The sequence below is a fragment of the Pinus tabuliformis genome, chromosome 4_2 (assembly GCF_031772625.1).
Source record: "Pinus tabuliformis cultivar Carrire ecotype Pingquan chromosome 4_2, CPIR1, whole genome shotgun sequence".
Classification (NCBI taxonomy): Eukaryota; Viridiplantae; Streptophyta; class Pinopsida; order Pinales; family Pinaceae; genus Pinus; species Pinus tabuliformis.
This window is the reverse complement of record NC_142304.1, coordinates 420,483,835-420,501,182: the sequence shown is the minus strand read 5'-3', so window position 1 is coordinate 420,501,182 and position 17,348 is coordinate 420,483,835. Positions and strand designations below refer to the sequence as shown.

Sequence of the window (17,348 nt, the reverse complement as noted above, 5' to 3'; positions counted from 1 at the left end):
AATCATGATGACAACCACCTGTGTTTCTTACAAGACAATATACATCAAACTATATCAAAATGCCAATGCAACCAATCAAGCAGATGCCTTCTTGATTGATTCTCTTGATTAGATCTTCTGGTCAACAATACAAACCTATCACTGTGCATCCAAAAACATAGTTGACCATATTCTCCTTCATCACTGAATACTGCAATAATCACCTTCATTGTTGACTGCAAGAGGACTGCCATTGGATCTTGAAAAACATGAAGATTTGCCACTACCACCTCCTGCTGAAAGAACAAGGTGTCTTTTGCTTCAATTTCTGATCTGCCTTCCTCATGTGCTTCGGTGAAAGTATGCTCATGGGCTTCAAAAAACTCTGAACAAATGGATGAGCAGATCTCCTCTTGAAATAACATTTCAACACATGAGACATATGAAGAATCTGAAAGGGAATCATGTATGCTATGATCTTCTATAGTCTGACAATATGGTAGGTCATCTTCATATGATATGACAGCCAGAATATCATCTTCTGTTTGCTGATCTACAAGACAATCATCTTCTTCAACAGAGGAAGAAGTTTCCCCGACACTTTCCTGACTGTGTGCGCACTGCAAATCTGCTGTAGCTTGGGCTGTAACAAGACCTTTCAAAAGCTGATCTATCTCCTCTTCAGACAAAGGAGACAATGCCTTTTGGTTTCTTTTGCTTAAACAATAATTATCTTCATATGACAAGGCATTCAAACTATCATTTATTACTGAGTTATTGAATGGAGGTTCATCACTTACTTGCACAAAGATCTCACCTTGTTGTTCATGAACATCTGAATCCAAAACTCTGTCTATGATCTCAACAGTAGAGCTTTCTTTGATGGGTTGCATGCTGCTGTCTTCTGTGGGTAGATCTGAAACAAGCTCTTCTCTTTCATCAATTACATCCATATGGCCATTTTCAACCTGCTGATCTTGACAAGTATCCTCTAAGATTTCTATGTGCTGCTGAAACGGATTTTCATACATAGCCTCCATGATCTCTTCATCCATGAAATTATCATCTTCATATAACTTTTCAAGGCTTTCAATAAAACTATAAGCATGTTTGCAACAGTCTTGAACTAAATGTAATGATGGATAAGAGTCCTTATATCTTTCGATGAACATAGCATGAAAATCCTTTAAAGAGTAAATACAAGCAGGCGGCAAACCTTCATACCATGATTGAGCTTTACCTTCCAGAGTGGCCAAGAATATCTTCATCAAGCAATCTTCAGGAAAATCCACCTTCAACTTGCGAATATGCATGTGAAATCTAACTAGATGTAAAGCAACATCCTTCTTACCATCATCTTTAAATGTAGGCAAATTCCTTGACCAATCTACCTTGGGAATTTTATTTGGAAAACCTGGAATGTGATCTCGGCTCAAGGGAGCATATCTTCTTGTGATTTGGTCCATCATGAAAATTTCACAGCTACTGATCTTCCTGCAGTGAAGTCACCATGAAGCATAGGTTGCTGGATTCTTCAGTGAAAGGAGTCGCCAAGTGAATGATTCAGCCTTTCAAGTGTCTGATCGTTGTCCACTATCAACAATCAGATCTGAACTTGATACATGTACTGGGTAAAGAGTCAATGAAGCGCTACGTTCACAAGCTCACGGAGATTGACTGAAGCAGCGTTTATCTACTAACGCTGATGTAAAACAAGAGCGTTTTCGAAGGCTACCTGGCGTAACTTCAGGCTCCGTTTAAGACTTATGAAATAACACGTCAATGAGCAAAGGATTAGATGTTCTTCCCAGTATGGTCGCCAATATGTTAGCGCTTGGAATTCACCTAGGCTGAGATAGACAAACTCTCAAGGCTACATCAAACCATTTCACCTCGTAGCTAGCCCTACGAGGTATGAGAAGGCTCTCTCGGGTCAGATTTGATAGATCTTTCAATATGATTAGGCTGACCAATTAAGAATAAAGATTTTAGGCTAGTAAATTGATAGGGGGGTTGATTTAATGATTTTTGGGGTTTTTGGTGGCAATTGGAGGGAGTGCAATTCAGGGTGCGGGGATTGAGCACAGTTTTTGCAGGGGGATCTTTGGGGCAAGGTAGGAGTGGGCGCTGATGCCTTAATCTGAGATGGATGATCAAGGATGATAGAGGAGGAGCTAAAGAGGGAAAACAACCATTTTGAATCCTCTCTAGACAGTAGAAAACATAAATATTGAACAAACTAAAAAGCTGAGCATGTCAAAGCATGAATTCAAACTTTACCACTTCATCTGTCCAATTAGAAGCAAAAGAGAGATGTGGAAATACATAAACAAACTTACAAGAACATGTAGAGAACACACCATCAACACATCAATCCACAAGAATCCACAATGATGTCTGCAAAACCCTGGCCTTCCTTTCCTTAAATTGCAGAAATAGATGTACAATACACAATAAAAACTTTCTCCCACAAGAGTCCAACCATGAAAATGAGAAGGAGAGAGCATAATATAGACCATCTAGACCATCTAACTCCTTTCCCCACCTCTAGGGGTCGAGCTCAGCTTCCTAGGGGCAGTTTGAACTAATTCTAAATTAAGCACTAGATAATAGGCAGTCCAACAACTTGCCTCTATTACTTAGCTAACTGATTCATGCATTAATTATTCACTTTTTACATCAAGGAAGCTTCTAGAAGGGTAAAGAGAGATAAAATCTATCAAAGTGCCATGAAAATATTACATTTATCCATCATCTACAAGTAAAAATGGTCAACCATAGTCAAAACAGTGTTTTTTGACAAAAAAGGTCAATTCTGGCAAAGCTGGCTCGAATGGTCGCACCCCCTGTTCAAATGGTCGCGCCCCTTTGCAGCAACTTTTGAGTGGGTTCCACTGGTCCAAATCAGGTGCAAGATGGCTCATTGGAAATCTTGGTCTGTCTACTTTCCATCCCAAGTGGAATTTCTCAATTTGGAGTTGTTTTGACCTGTCAAAAATCAAATCTCCCAAGACTGGTCAAAACGTGCCCAATGAGGCTGCCTCAAGGAAGAGTGTTGTTGCAGTAAACTTTTGAATACCTTCCTCAACCCCAAATTGAGCTCATGATAGCTCATTGAAAATATATTTGTGTCTAGTTATCATTTTACCCATCAAGCAAGTCATTTGGTCAACCAAGCTAGGAGAAAAATTGATTTTCCCAAGGTCACTTCAGAGGTGCCTTTGATTCTCCTGAGGCAACGGTATTCTTGACATTTCTCTCAAACCATGACACCTGTGCAAAACTTGAGGGAGGTTTCTCTTCCTTGGCATGTTTTGGACAAAAACCTCTCTTAGTTTTGCAAAATTCATCTCTGATTGCTCTGGAACATCATTTGAGTGCGACTTGTCCCGATATGTGAAGCAAGGAATTTTGTCGAAATGGAGCGAGATGAAGGGGATAGGGGTCTTCTAAATTCTTGGAGAAATTTGTGGGAGTGTGGAGGGATGTTAGGAAGTAGGAGAAAGTGGAATCTCAGTGATTGAGTGAGGGGAAGGGGTCGAAAAGAGCAAAACACAGGCCCAACCTAGAAAATTGCCAAGTTGTAGCTAGAAACTAGGGTTTGTACAAAAATGAGGAATTTGGCGGATCTAAGGGATGGGGAGTGTTTGATAAGGTACTTTAAGGATAGGGGAAGGTGTATGAACATCAGGAAACAAGTTTTGCCGGTGATTTGACCATCCAAGAGAAATTGCCTTCAAAACCCTAGGAGAGGGAAATGACCTTGCCTGGGTGGCAACTGAAGCATGGACCAGGTGTAAAATGACTCATTAGACACTGAGATGATAATGAAAACCATATGAATGATGATAGAATCAGCTGAATAGTGACATGGACTGACATTTGGGCAAACCCTAGACCTAATGCCTAGTGACCAAATTTTGCTTGAAGACTCACTGAAATGACAAAATTTGACCTTGACACTCTGAGACCACTTTGTAAGAGCATATTTGATCACTGGAGGAAGGCTGGAAAGACTGACACTAACAGGTCATAGGTTGCATGTGAGGAGGAAAGTGAATTAAAATAATGGAAAATGAATAAAATAGAGGCCTCATTAATAAAAAGGCTTCTAAGGATTAGTTGGTACTTTTTCCCAGTTCATTTTTGGAGCTCTCTCTCTCTCTCTTAGTCTTGGACACATACAACATTCTTGGATCACTCTAGCATTGGATCGAGGAAAGCAAAGGAAGGACAAAGAAGGCAAAGGGAAGCAAAGATCAAGCAAGGAAGAGCAAGATCAAGCAGCTACAGCGGTATTACTTGCATGTATCGAATTGCATGTGTGATATCCTTGCCAAATTTGGCATGCATGGTACATGGATGTGTGTTGTTGGTTCTCTTGTTGTCATTGGCATGGCTTTTTCTAGGTGTGACAGTGTTTTTCAGCCTTGCATTTCCATTTCCGGATAGCCATGGTGTTACGCAACCAAAAAACAAAAAAGATAGATCAAAGACTTAAAATTTATCCTCTTCTAGGGGGAAACCTCCTTTACATTACATAAATGAACAATTCATGGATGATACAAATGACAAGACCTCCTTTGTATATATAGGAGTCTAAGGGGTCACAATATAATCAAATCCTACATAAAAATAATAATGTAAGGGCACAACAATACAATAGTGGGCTTCTATGGGGCACAATAATAATAATATGGGGGCTACATGGGCACAACAATAACAATAAGGGGGCTACAGTAACAATAAAAATAAGGGGGCTACACTAGTATTATAGGTACTTAACATGCCCCTGTCCTTCAAAAAAGTGTTGTCTTCAACACTCGAGTAATTCTTGATGCTTCTGTATAAAAGTATCATCCTCCCATGTGGAATCTTCAGTGGGTAAGTTCTTCCACTTAATGAGATACTCTGAAATTGATGGATTTCATAGTTGTCGAGTTCTTATTTTCGTGACTGCTTTTATATAAAATTATCATCTTCCCATGTGGAATCTTCAGTGGGTAAGTTCTTCCACTTAATGAGATACTCTGAAATTGATGGATTTAGTAGCTATCAAGTTCTTATTGTTGTAGCTACTTTAGGCTCAAATATGATTTTTCCGTCTTCGTCAAGTTCTGGAACCACTATTTGAATGGGAATCTTGTCACTAATAACCTTCTATAAGCATGAAACATATAAAACTGGGTATACTCGAGAAGATGCAGGCTACTTTTCCATAGTACCAATATTTTGCAACACCTTGTAAGGATTGTAGTACTTGGGTAATAATTTATTATCCTTCTTAGCTTGCTTGAGAGACATTTGTTTTTATGGTTGTAGCCATAAAAATACCCAGTCACCTACATCAAAACTTCTTTCACTGTGATGTTGATCTTCCTGTTGTTTCGTTCAATTATGCACCAAAGTGAGGTTATCCTTTAAGAGTTGGAGAACTTGTTGTTTATTCTCGATGTGATCTTCCACTACTTCAATCTTAGAATTTTCTCTTAAATATGATGTGATGGATGGTGTATAATATCCATAAAGTGCCATAAATGGGGTCATTTTTGTTGCATTATGGAAGGAAGTGTTATACCACCATTCAGCTAGAGGTAACCACTTTACCCATTGTGTTTTTTTATCAGATACAAATCAACGGAGATATCCTTCCGAACGTTTGGTCACTATCTTAGTTTTCCCATCAATCGATTGATGATGATAAGATTATCTATGAGCTAATTGAGTACAAGAACAAGAAAATAATTCCATCCAAAAATTTCCAGTGAAAATGGGATCTCTGTCACTTACTATAGTCCTTGGGTTTCCATGAAGCTTTTGAATTGTTTCCATAAATTTCATAGCAACTGTATTAGCTTTAAAAGGATAAGATAATGCACAAAAGTGTGCATACATGGTAATTCTATCAACTACCACCATGATGACACTCTTTCCTTCAAACTTGGGTAAACTTGTGATAAAATCAATTGAGACCTCCTCCCAACGTTGGCTTGGAATGGATAAAGGTTGTAACAAACCCGGGGTCTTAATTGTCTCAACTTTATTTTGTTGGCAAACCAAGCATTCTCCCACAAACTTTTGAACATATGATTTAAATCCATCCCAAAAAATTCCTTCTTGACCCTATGGTAAGTTTTTTAAAATCTTGAGTGTCCTCCTAAGGGAGAGGTGCTCAATTCCAAAATAATCTTTTGTTTGAATTGGGAATTCTTACAAAAATGTAAGTGATATTTGCACCATAATGAATCATTTTTTCTAGCTAAATGTATCAAATGTATTGGGATCTTACTGCAACTTTTAAATGAATGTCCACACCTCTTCATCATTCTTTCATTCATCCCTTGCTTCGGTCATTCATCCCTTGCTTCGGTCATTCATCCCTTGCTTGGATAATAGAAATGGCACAAAGAAATGCTTCCATCCTCATCCTTTCTTGAGAGTACATTTGCAACAATAGTTTTCTTCCCTTTTTGTAGATGATTTCAAAGTCATAACCCAATAGCTTTGTCACCCATTTTTGTTTTTCTTCTAAAGATAATCTTTGTTCCAAAAAGTATTGAAGGCTATCATGATTTGTCTTTACCGTGAAGTGTCTTCCCGTTAGGTAACATTGCCATTGCTTTAGTGCATGTAATATTTCTAAAATTTCCTTCTCATAAATAAGTTTGTGTAAATATTTTCCTTTGATTGGACGACTTTCAAAAGCATTGGGTCTTCCTTCTTGCATTAAAATAGCACCAATTCCATTTAATGAGGCATCACATTCTACAATAAAAAAATTTGTGAAGTATAACGTAGCTAAGACTGGTGCTTGGCACACTGCCTCTTTAAGATGTCTAAAGGACTTAGTTGTCTATAGAGTCCAAGAAAATGCATCCTTCTTCAGTAATGATGTTAGAGGTGTTGGAGACATGAAAATAGAATGATCCAGGAGCTCCGAACCCTAGTGATGGCGGAACCCTAGGGTTCCTGATGACAGAACTGCGGCACTGCTTCGGCGCGTACACAGTGGACAGGGTAGCACAGTTTCCTTCGCAGGTCTGACCACGATTATGTCTGTCATCATTTCATTTTCTATTAGTTCCTGCCCTCTACTGTCGAGTTGGTCGGCAGTTCCTTTGTTTTTTTCGTGATAGTGACCATGGTTTCTATTGAGTCTTGAAAATGTCATTCATTTCCATTACACTTTCACTATTATGTCCATTATATCACTTCCATTTCACCTTCATTTCACTACTATGTCACCACATTCATCTCACTTTCATTATCATTGGGCCACCTTTATGTTTTTCCAATATTTATTATTTCTAAGCCTTTTAAGTGAATTTGTGGTTAAACATTAGAAAATAATGTGCATATGCTTATACCTAACAAATGGGTTGAGATTGTTGACATGTGTAGGTTGAAAGGAGGCTTCTAGAAGACCCTTATGTGGCACTCTAAGGCCAAATTCGAATTTGGTTGGAAAGAATCATGGGATCATGAGGATATGTGTCACATCTCCTAATTGTATTGTAACTCTAAAAAGATATGTGTCTTATCAGTTCCTATTTTGATTAGGACTCTAGAGGTAGAGGGAGAGATTCATGGATTCTCATTAATGAGATGGCTCTCATCTTTTTGTATAAATAGGAGATCTCTCTCCTTCATTTGTTAGTCTTTAGTCCCTAGTTCTTAAGTTTGTAGTTCTTCCTTGATGGCTTTTGAAAGCTTTGGAGAACTTTGTTGTACTTTGTACTTTTGAAGAAATTGAATAAAGCTTTGATGTTCTCAACATGGAAGGAGATGTGAAGTAGATGTCATGGAGCATATTAGGATGTAAGGTAGAGTAGATTTCATTTTGTAAATATTGCTTTGTAGAATGTAAGGTAGAGTAGATTTCATTTTGTAAATATTGCTTTGATTTCATGATATTATTTGATTGCTTTCAAGTTTGATAGATTAGATTTGTAATTCATGCAATTTTAATTCATGCAAGTGTGTTTAATTTTGCTTTGATTTCATAGGTGGTAGAGGGCCCCTGCCTTGTATAGTTGTCATTTTATTTTTGCATTTTATTTCACCATGTATATTATTGTACATAACAAAGCTTTTTGGTTACTGTTGTTTTACATTTTTCTCATGTATATTAGCTGTACATAAATTGCTTTCAAATTGATTGTAGATTAGTGATGCACATAGCCTTTTAATGAACTAATGACGTGATAGAATCATCTTGTCCTTTTGCTGAAGCAGCAAGGATACTGGGTCTCATAGTCATTTTCTCATTATTTGATTATTGCATTTTATTTTGATTGAACTAGTTGTATATTCACACTTTTGTTTAAATACTAACTCCATCAATAACATGTTTTAAGTTATTTTGAAGTGCTAAGTTTTGGAAATTACCATTAGGGACAAAGGCCTTGTCTTGAAATCTTTATCCATACTTGTCCTTTAAAAGTATTCTTAAGACCTTAGAATAGGACTTCCATTTGCATTAAACACTTTAGAAAACCAACAAGAACAAAACCCCAAAAACAACATAAACTATAAAACAACGAAGTAAGAGAAAGGTTAACTAAGCACATATAGTGCACCACACTTCATCAGTTTACGATACCCGGATTGATAATTTATGTAGAGAAATTTAAGACATGAAATTGACTAGACAGTTTCTGGCCTTCCTCCTTTACCTTATTTGTCATCCCCGTTCTCCCCTGGCTTTGAGGCGGTTTGGTTTCCGACAAATATGGTGGAAGAGGACCTCATGGACTACGAGGAGGACCCCATGCCAGGTCAAGAGATTTGGGTGCACTATTCCACATCGGTTGAGGGCCCCGGGCAGCATAACCTGGGTCGATCGACGGCTGCTAAACAGATGAAGAAACACTCGCCCATCCCTGGTAAGCGCCAGCACCCTGCGGTTAATGTTGCGGACCTTCCAGGCTTGGAATGTCCCCCCCCTCCCATGCCAGTCTGAATCTCCTCGGCTCCTCCATCCAGGCCTCCCCCACTTTTGACTCCCCCCTACCTCATCTTCCACAACTACCCCCTCCTCCTCCCCCGCTGCCCTCTCTGCCTATGTTCCCCAGCTCCATCTCCATCGCACAGGCGGGTCCGTCTAACCCCCCGCAACCTAAGCACCCCCTTGCTCACCCGGGCTCATGCAACCTCAACCCTCACTCCCCGATTCGCTCAGGTTGTTTCAGCACTCCCATCCCTAACCCTAGACCCTCGCTCTCGGTGCAACACAGCTCTTCGGATCCTTGCAGGAGCCTCTTGAAATAATACCCTACGGGACGATGCTCAGATCAACTGAAAAAAGGTCGGTGCCTCATAGCAGTGGACTCTGATATCAACCTGACCTTCGGCGAGGACGTTCAAATGGCAGACACAATGGATATCGCGAGGAAAGTTCTGGTTGGTCGTGTTAGAGGCAGAAACTACACGGTGGAGAGACTGTGGCGTTAGACAGTGGAGCTATGGGGATCCTTGCTGAAAGAACTACCCGTAATTCAGGTGCTGGCCAGAGGATGGTTCGCCCTTCGCTTTCATTGGGAGGAGTATACGGATTGGATCTTGTCACGGTACTGGCACATAGAGCTCGCTCTTGTTATATTGAAACGATGGGATCCTCTTTTTGATCCTGAACGTGAACATCTCGGTGCTGGACCCATCTGGGTTAGACTACCAAGTCTTCCAATGCAATTTTGGACTCCTCAAGTTTTCAAGAGTATCGAGGATGCCCTAGGGACATACCTGGAACATGATAAGTCCTTCGAAAAAACTGGAATCATGACTATGGCAAGAATATTGTTTCATCTTGACACCAGGGCTATGTTGGAGGAGAAAATTACTCTCCACAGGAGGCATTTCTCTCGCAAACAACCTTTGGACTATGAAGGAGTCCCTTTTCGTTGTAGGAGGTGCCACAAGGTGGGTCACCTATACAAGGATTGCCCCCTGATCTCATCGGTGACCACTAAAAACTAAAAGGGGATGAAGATTCAATCATCTGTAGAACAGAAAAAGGGTGAACAGAAACAAGGTGGGGCTCCGGCTGAAGCTGCAATGGATGCCACAAAGAAGAAAGGGAACCGGCATAAAGCTCCATCATCCCCCCCAGGACTCGCTCCAAATCAGCAGCGGAAGCCACTTCTCAACCAGGTAATCAGTCTTCCCCCATTTTTGATGCTTTTTTTCGGATGTTATGTTAAATGTATTGCATACATCTCTGCTTTCCCCCTCTTCTGTATTTTCCACTATTCCTTCCATCCCCTGCCCTTTATCTGTGCCCCCGCCCACTTTTTCCACCACCCCCACATCTCATAGGGATTTTACCACACCCCCTCTCACTCTTCCTCTCCCCCTGGGCCTGATCCCCATCGCTACAACCTCCAATCACGATCCCGACCCACCCCGCGTCTCGGTTTGGGACTATCCCCTAGAAGGACCAAACTCCATAAACCTGCCACAGGGCGCCCTTCTAAGTTAAAATCTGCCATAAAGCTAGCGATGGCGGATGTGGCGAGGGGCCGAAAACATACCATTGAGAGGGCGCTTAGAGCATTGGAGCCCACTGCCCATGGCCCCTCATGATTTGGCTCTCCTAAAACTGTCGGGGACTAGCCAACCCCAAAAAGAAATTAGCTCTAAAACGATTGTTAAAGGATACTTTCTATGACATGCTCTTCCTACAAGAAACTCTTCGTACTGCTGAAGACACTATCCGATCCCTACACTCTATTCTGTCGGGTTGGATATTTCAGGGTATGGATGCCATAGGCAGGTCTGGCGGTCTTGCAATTGGCATCAACCCTAGATCAGTTAAGCATATATCCACCTGGGGCGGCATGGGATTCATTTGCATGGACATCTTCATCGGGGAGATGGATTTCAGTTAAAAGTAATCAACATCTTTGCACCTAATCAGAACAGATTGGATTTCTGGCACAATTTGTTGGATCATGGTCTTATCACGAATACCACCATCATAGGGGGGACCTTAACTTTTCCTTGGGTATGGAAGAATCCTGGGGACATCATGCTCAAATTGACCCAATTTCCGATCAGATGAGTACACTACTCGATTCCTGCAATTTAGTTGATGTCCCCATGAATAAGAAGTTGCCCACCTGGCACAATAGAAGGATTGGGGAGGCTGCCCTGGGTCGCAGATTGGATCGGTTCTTGATTCACGAAGACCTCATCTGTCACCTCCCCCTTTATCGACAATGGGTGGGAACTGGGGGATCTTCTGATCATCTACCCATTTTTCTACAAGTTACTGGACCATCAAAAAAACTGCGCTCCCCTTTCAAATTTTTTGCTGGGCATCTTAATGATCCTGAATACATCAACATGGTGACTGAGTTCTGGAGAGCTCAACCCCCCCTGAGGGAGCAGAGGTCGGCTGCGGACTTCGTTTCTCGGCTTAATAAACTCAGGTCAATGACAGAGGAGTGGTCTAAAAGAAAGAAGCTGAGAGATGACCAGCAACTTGCTGATATTGAAATACAGATTGCACAGGCAACGGATGAACAGGGGCTAGGTTTCCTTACGGAGGAGACTAAAAAGAATCTAGTCATGCTTGAGAACCAAAAAAACAAGATGCTCCTAGAAAAAGAAGAACAATGGAGATTGAAAAGTAGAGCCACCTGGCTCCAAGCGGGGGATGGTAATACCAAATTCTTCCACAACTATGCAAATGGAAGAAAGGCCACTAATACTATTTGGCAGATGCCCTGTGAGACTGAGGGCTGGGCCACTACTCACCCTCAACTCGCTAGATTGGGGATTACACATTTCAAGAGGCAATTCACTGCACCAGCAGCCATCAACCTCCCGGATATCATCAATATAGCTGCCCACTTTCCAAGGTTTGTGGATCCGGAGGAAGCAGAGGACTTAAATCAACCAGTCACTATGGAAGAATTGGAAGGAACTCTCAAGTGGTTCAAGAAAGATAAGAGTCCTGGCCCGGATGGCTGGCCAGTGGAGTTCTATTTGGCTTTTCTGGAGCTTCTGGGAGGGGATCTTCTTGCTGTTATCGAAGAAAGCAGAACTTCGGGACACATCCACCCCCTCATAAACTTCACCTACTTGGCCTTGATTCCTAAGACTGATTCGCCATCCACTTATAACGACTTCAAGCCTATATCCCTCTGCAACTGTCTGTACAAAATCATCTCTAAAATCATCGCCAATGGCATCAAGCCTATTTTATCCAATCACATCTCCCAGGAACAATTTTCTTTCCTCCACCATAGACATATTCATGATGCCATTGGCACAGCCCAGGAAGCTCTACACTCCATCAAGCTCAAGAATCTCAAGGGACTCACTCTCAAAATTGATCTGGAAAAGGATTTTGACAAGGTGAATTGGCTATACATAAAGATGATTATTACTCATTTGGGTTTTCCCCCAGCACTCAACAGCTGGATCATGGGATGCATCTCCTATGTCTCTTTTGCCATTCTCATTAATGGTTTAGCATCACTCTCCTTCAACATTGATAAAGGGATCAGGCAGGGATGCCCTTTATCACCCCTACTCTTCTTATTAGTCATGGAAGGACTGAGCAGGAACATTGCTACAGAAAAAAGGAGGGGAGGCATTCAAGGCTTAAAATTCATGGATCAATTCTACCTGACACATCTACTTTTTGTAGATGACATTTTAATCTTCTTGAATGGCAGTGTCTAGGACTCCACCACCTTGAATGAGATATTGAACTTGTTCTGTAGAGCCACGGGAATGGAGATCAACAGGGAAAATCCACCATCTCGCTATCTGAATGCTCCCTACAGAAATCTCAGTTGGCCACTCAATTTTTCCCATTTAAAGCTACTGATTTGATAGGGGGATTAAAATATTTGGACTTCAAACTAAAACCAGATGTGTAGAAGATCACAAACTGGACCTAGCTCATCAGAAAAGTGGAAAAGAGAATTAGTTGTTGGTGTCATAAGCTTCTGTCTAGGGCAGGAAAACTGATCCTTCTCAAAACAGTCCTTGAAGCCACCCCGGTCTATGCTTGGATTCCTAGAGGAATCCTGCACAGAATACAACAAATCTGTTGTAGATTCCCCTGGAATGGAAGTAAGGTGGGCAGACCTTTTTCCTGGGTCAAATGGACTAGAATTGCTACCCCGAAGCAGTGGGGAGGTTGGGGACTTAAACTCCTCCCGGCTTTTGCTCAAGCCTTGGCTGCCAAACAGGGTTGGCTCCTCCACAAACAAAATAGCCTATGGGCTCAGGTTATCCTTCATAAATGCATCTGGCCGGTGACTATCATAGATTGGATCAGAAGCCCATCTTGGCACAGAAAGGGCATTTCGGTGATATGGAGGGCCATCCTGAATTCTATCTCTATCATTAAGGAGGGCTTATTATGGAAGATTGGCAATGGGGCTTCTGTCCGAATTGGCATTGATCCTTGGATTGGCAGTGGAAACTCCCATATACTACCTGATGGACTGATCCAGCACCTAAACAACAGAGGTATCAAGTATCTGGGACAGATAGGGGATCAGCAAAATGCTACTTTCCATACTCAAGCCTGGTTCACTGATCCGCACTGGCTCATTCCAAATGACTGGAGTAGAATCTGGCAAAACTACCTAAGGGCTCTTACAAAAACACATGTCAGATTGCGAATTTTTGAAGATGAACTAATCTGGGCTCACTCTAAAACCGGGCAATACACTCTGAAACAGGGATATAACATAATCATAGCTGATAAGAAACCAGAGGATATAAGAAGCTGGTGGAATAATCTATGGAAGCTACAAGCACCTCCACATACCAGACTGCTAATGTGGAATATCCTGGAAGATAAGATCCCCACGGGCACCTATCTGCAAAGAAGGGCTTTTATGGGGCCGACCCGATGTGTACTCTGTCTCCAGGAAGAAGAATCGACCCAGCATCTTTTCCTCTCCCGCCCTACCACCAGGGGCATATGGGCACAAGTACTTCAATCACTTAACATGACTAGAATCTAGCAGGGGGTGGACATTACTTCGACTTAGGAGTCCTGGTGGTCTACATCAGTCATACCAAAAACAAGAAATCTACCTCTCCTCGTCTCTTGGTATATTTGGCTCAAAAGAAATTAAAAAAAAAAATTGAGGATCAGGTGGTAAACTGGAACCTCCTCCCACTACAAATTTGTGCCACTTTTGAAGAGCTCCCAAATGAGGACAGTCAAAAAAGACAAAGGATTATACAATAGGAACAGATCAACATAGACATCTCGTGGGCATATTAGCCCAACTTCACGGCTGTGGGGGTGGCATTTGTCTCTATCTTTCTGACTCACACTTCTACCAGATCTATTTGGGTCTGGGACCCGGCACCAACAACCATGCTGAATTGATAACTCTCCGCCACCTGCTATACTTTGCTATCCTGAAACATTGCCTAAGCATACAAATTTTTGTAGACTCAAAGATAGTGTTTGATTGGTTTAACAATACAGTTGTTTGCAATGCATACTCTCTTAGAACTATATTGGAAGAAATTGCTTTTTTTTCAAAACATTCTTTGATCAGATTTCTGTTTCTCACACCTACATGGAAAGAAATGAAACTGTTGACAGGCTATCAAAAGAAGCGACACATCGTCCTTTAGGAGAATGGATGATAACGGAACATTCACCAGCAGGGATCTATCATTATTTCCATAGACCATATATGGATGAGGAACCATTGAGGGGCAACAGCCTCTAATTTCTTAGCTTTTTGAATCTGAACTATATGAGTTTTTTTACTCTGTACATAATAGAACTGTCTTACTAAGTTGTAATCTCCTGCGTGGGTATTATTTTGGATCTATATAGCCGATATATGCAACAGAACAGTACACCCCCTGGGTCTCCTTGTACTTATTTTTTATTTTTTGACTGTGGATTTCATTGCCACGTTTACAGCATATGCCTTCGGGCATCTATAGCATGTAATTTCTTATTATGAAATTATGAATTATCTTTCTTCGGAAAAAGATGTTAGAGGTGTTGAAATTCTCCCATAATTCTTAACAAACTTGCGATAACACCCTGTCAACCCAAGAAATCCTCGAAGATTCTTTATGTTTGTGGGTATTTTCCATTCCTTGATGGATTTAATTTTGTTCAGGTCTACCTTAACACCCTCATGAGATACAATATGACCCAAATATTCCACCTCTTGTACTCCAAAGAAACATTTGGAGGTTTTTGCATATAATTGTTTCTCCTCCAATAGTTTGAGCACCTTATCAATATGTTGAACATGATCCTTCCAAGACTTGTTGTAGATTAGTATATCATCAAAAATAATAACACAAATTTTCTAAGTAATAGTTTTAAAATTGAATTCATCAAACCTTGAAATGTCGAGGGTGCATTAGTAAGGCCAAAAGGCATGACTAAAAACTCATGACCCTCATGAGTTCTGAATGTTTTTTTTAGAATGTCTTCAATCTTTATTCTAATTTGATGATATCCAGAATGAAGATCCAACCTGGAATTTGGTGGTTCTTAAACCCAACATTGGAGTCTCTAAAATCATAATTCATATTCCTTGTATCCTTGCCATGATTTTCATGGATTACCTTGTCACCACTGGGAAGTTTTTCTTGCATCAACTTTGTCAAACCTTCTATGTTTGATTTTAAACCTTCCATAGCCTCTTTTAAACCATCCATGTATCATTTTATTTTTTCCTCTAAATCATCCATATTAATATTCATCACTCCCATTTCATTTTTGGTTGCTCTTGAAATTTGTTGCATTTGGGCTTGGAACTTTGATATATCATGTTGTATTTATTCCTCTTCTTCATGCGTCATATTAGAGCTTTCTGGTTTCTTACTGGGTGTTTCCATTTTTTGTTTCAATGCATATTGGAATGAAATAATGATATCTATGCTTCTGTATGCCCTTTGAATCACTTCAAACTCATTCTTCTAGCAAAAGTTATGAAAAATAAAAATATATATACACACATATTTTCCTTTTTTTTTGGAGCTAGATATTAGAACTATTGTATCTATGTAATTTAGGCTCTCCAAGATCTAAAATTTGGTCCTGTGGTAGCCCTCTACGTCTTCTTTCCAATGCCACAAGTTAGACCAAATTTTGATTTTTCAAGATAAATTTATTCCCAATCTCCCACAATGACCTGATTATGGACTAGTTCGGTAGAGCGAACTTGTACAATGTGCCACGTGTCCCTGTTTTTACCTTCGGCCATGAAAATGATATAAAAAATACTACAATCCATTTAATTATGGTTACTTTTTATGAAATTCAAATCCAATGATCGAAGAGAAAGTTATGATGATTTTCCCTCGGTCTCTTGTTTGAGATTGAATTCTGGAGCATGAAAAAACCCTAACTTCGTAGTACCATATCTCAGAAAATATAGTGAACCAAGATCTAAAATTTCAGCACGAAGTTCACCAAGATTTCGAATCTACATGGTCATAATATCAACTTCTTAAGATTTGTAGAAAAAGCGTTATAGTGAAAATGCCACGATGGCTTATTTCAAGCAACGAAACTCTAGAATCCAAAACTCTAGTACTAAATGTTATGCAATCAGCTCACAAAAATATAGATCAACAACTTAAAAATTATCCTCTTCAAGGGGGAAACCTCCTTTACATTACATAAATGAACAATTCTTGGATGATACAAATGACAAGACCTCCTTTGTATATATAGGAGTCTAAGGGGTCACAATATAATCAGAGCCTACATAACAATAATAATGTAAGGGCACAACAATAAAAATAGTGGGCTTCTATGGGGCACAACAATAACAATATGGGGGCTACATGGGCACAATAATAAAAATAAGGGAGCTACACTAACAATAACAATAAGGGAGCTACACTAGTATTATAAGGACCTAACACATAGTGTGGTGGGTTCTCTTGTATTTGGTTAAGCTGGATTGTTGGATGGATTCAAAGTTGAGTGGGGTGGTCTCAAGATTATTCAAAAGGAATAGGAATCTTAGGATGGGATTCATAGTAAATCTCGGTTGTGAACACCTCAATTGAGCCTAAGAATCCCCGACAAGTGAATAGTGGGATACACGATAAAGCTCAGAGATGAATACCCTAAATTGGGCCTAGGAATCCCTTGACCGGTAATGGTGGGATACACAATCAATCCGAGAGGGTGGTGACCTTGTAGGCCTAGGAATCCCTTGACCAGTAATGTAGGGATACAAAGTAAAGTTGAGAAGTTGAGACGGACAGATTCCTCACGATTTAGGTGAAGAGATCTGGAGGTATCCATGCTTGTTTAGCACCTAGTGATCTGGTGGGATTGCAATAAAGTCTAGTTGTATTGATGAGGGTTCGGGCCAAGGAATCCCTTGGTGGGATAAATG

General features: G+C 40.4%; 1 protein-coding gene across 1 annotated transcript in view; it reads left to right on the top strand.

The window, feature by feature from the left end:
• Nucleotides 1-11,034: 11,034 nt before the first annotated feature.
• The window catches only part of LOC149169737 (uncharacterized), a 62,631-nt gene continuing 56,317 nt past the window's right edge, over nt 11,035-17,348 (top strand). The window contains exon 1 of the mRNA XM_089425314.1: nt 11,035-12,491. Coding sequence (XP_089281440.1) covers nt 11,035-12,491 — 1,457 coding nt within the window. The remainder of the gene's footprint in view (nt 12,492-17,348) is intronic.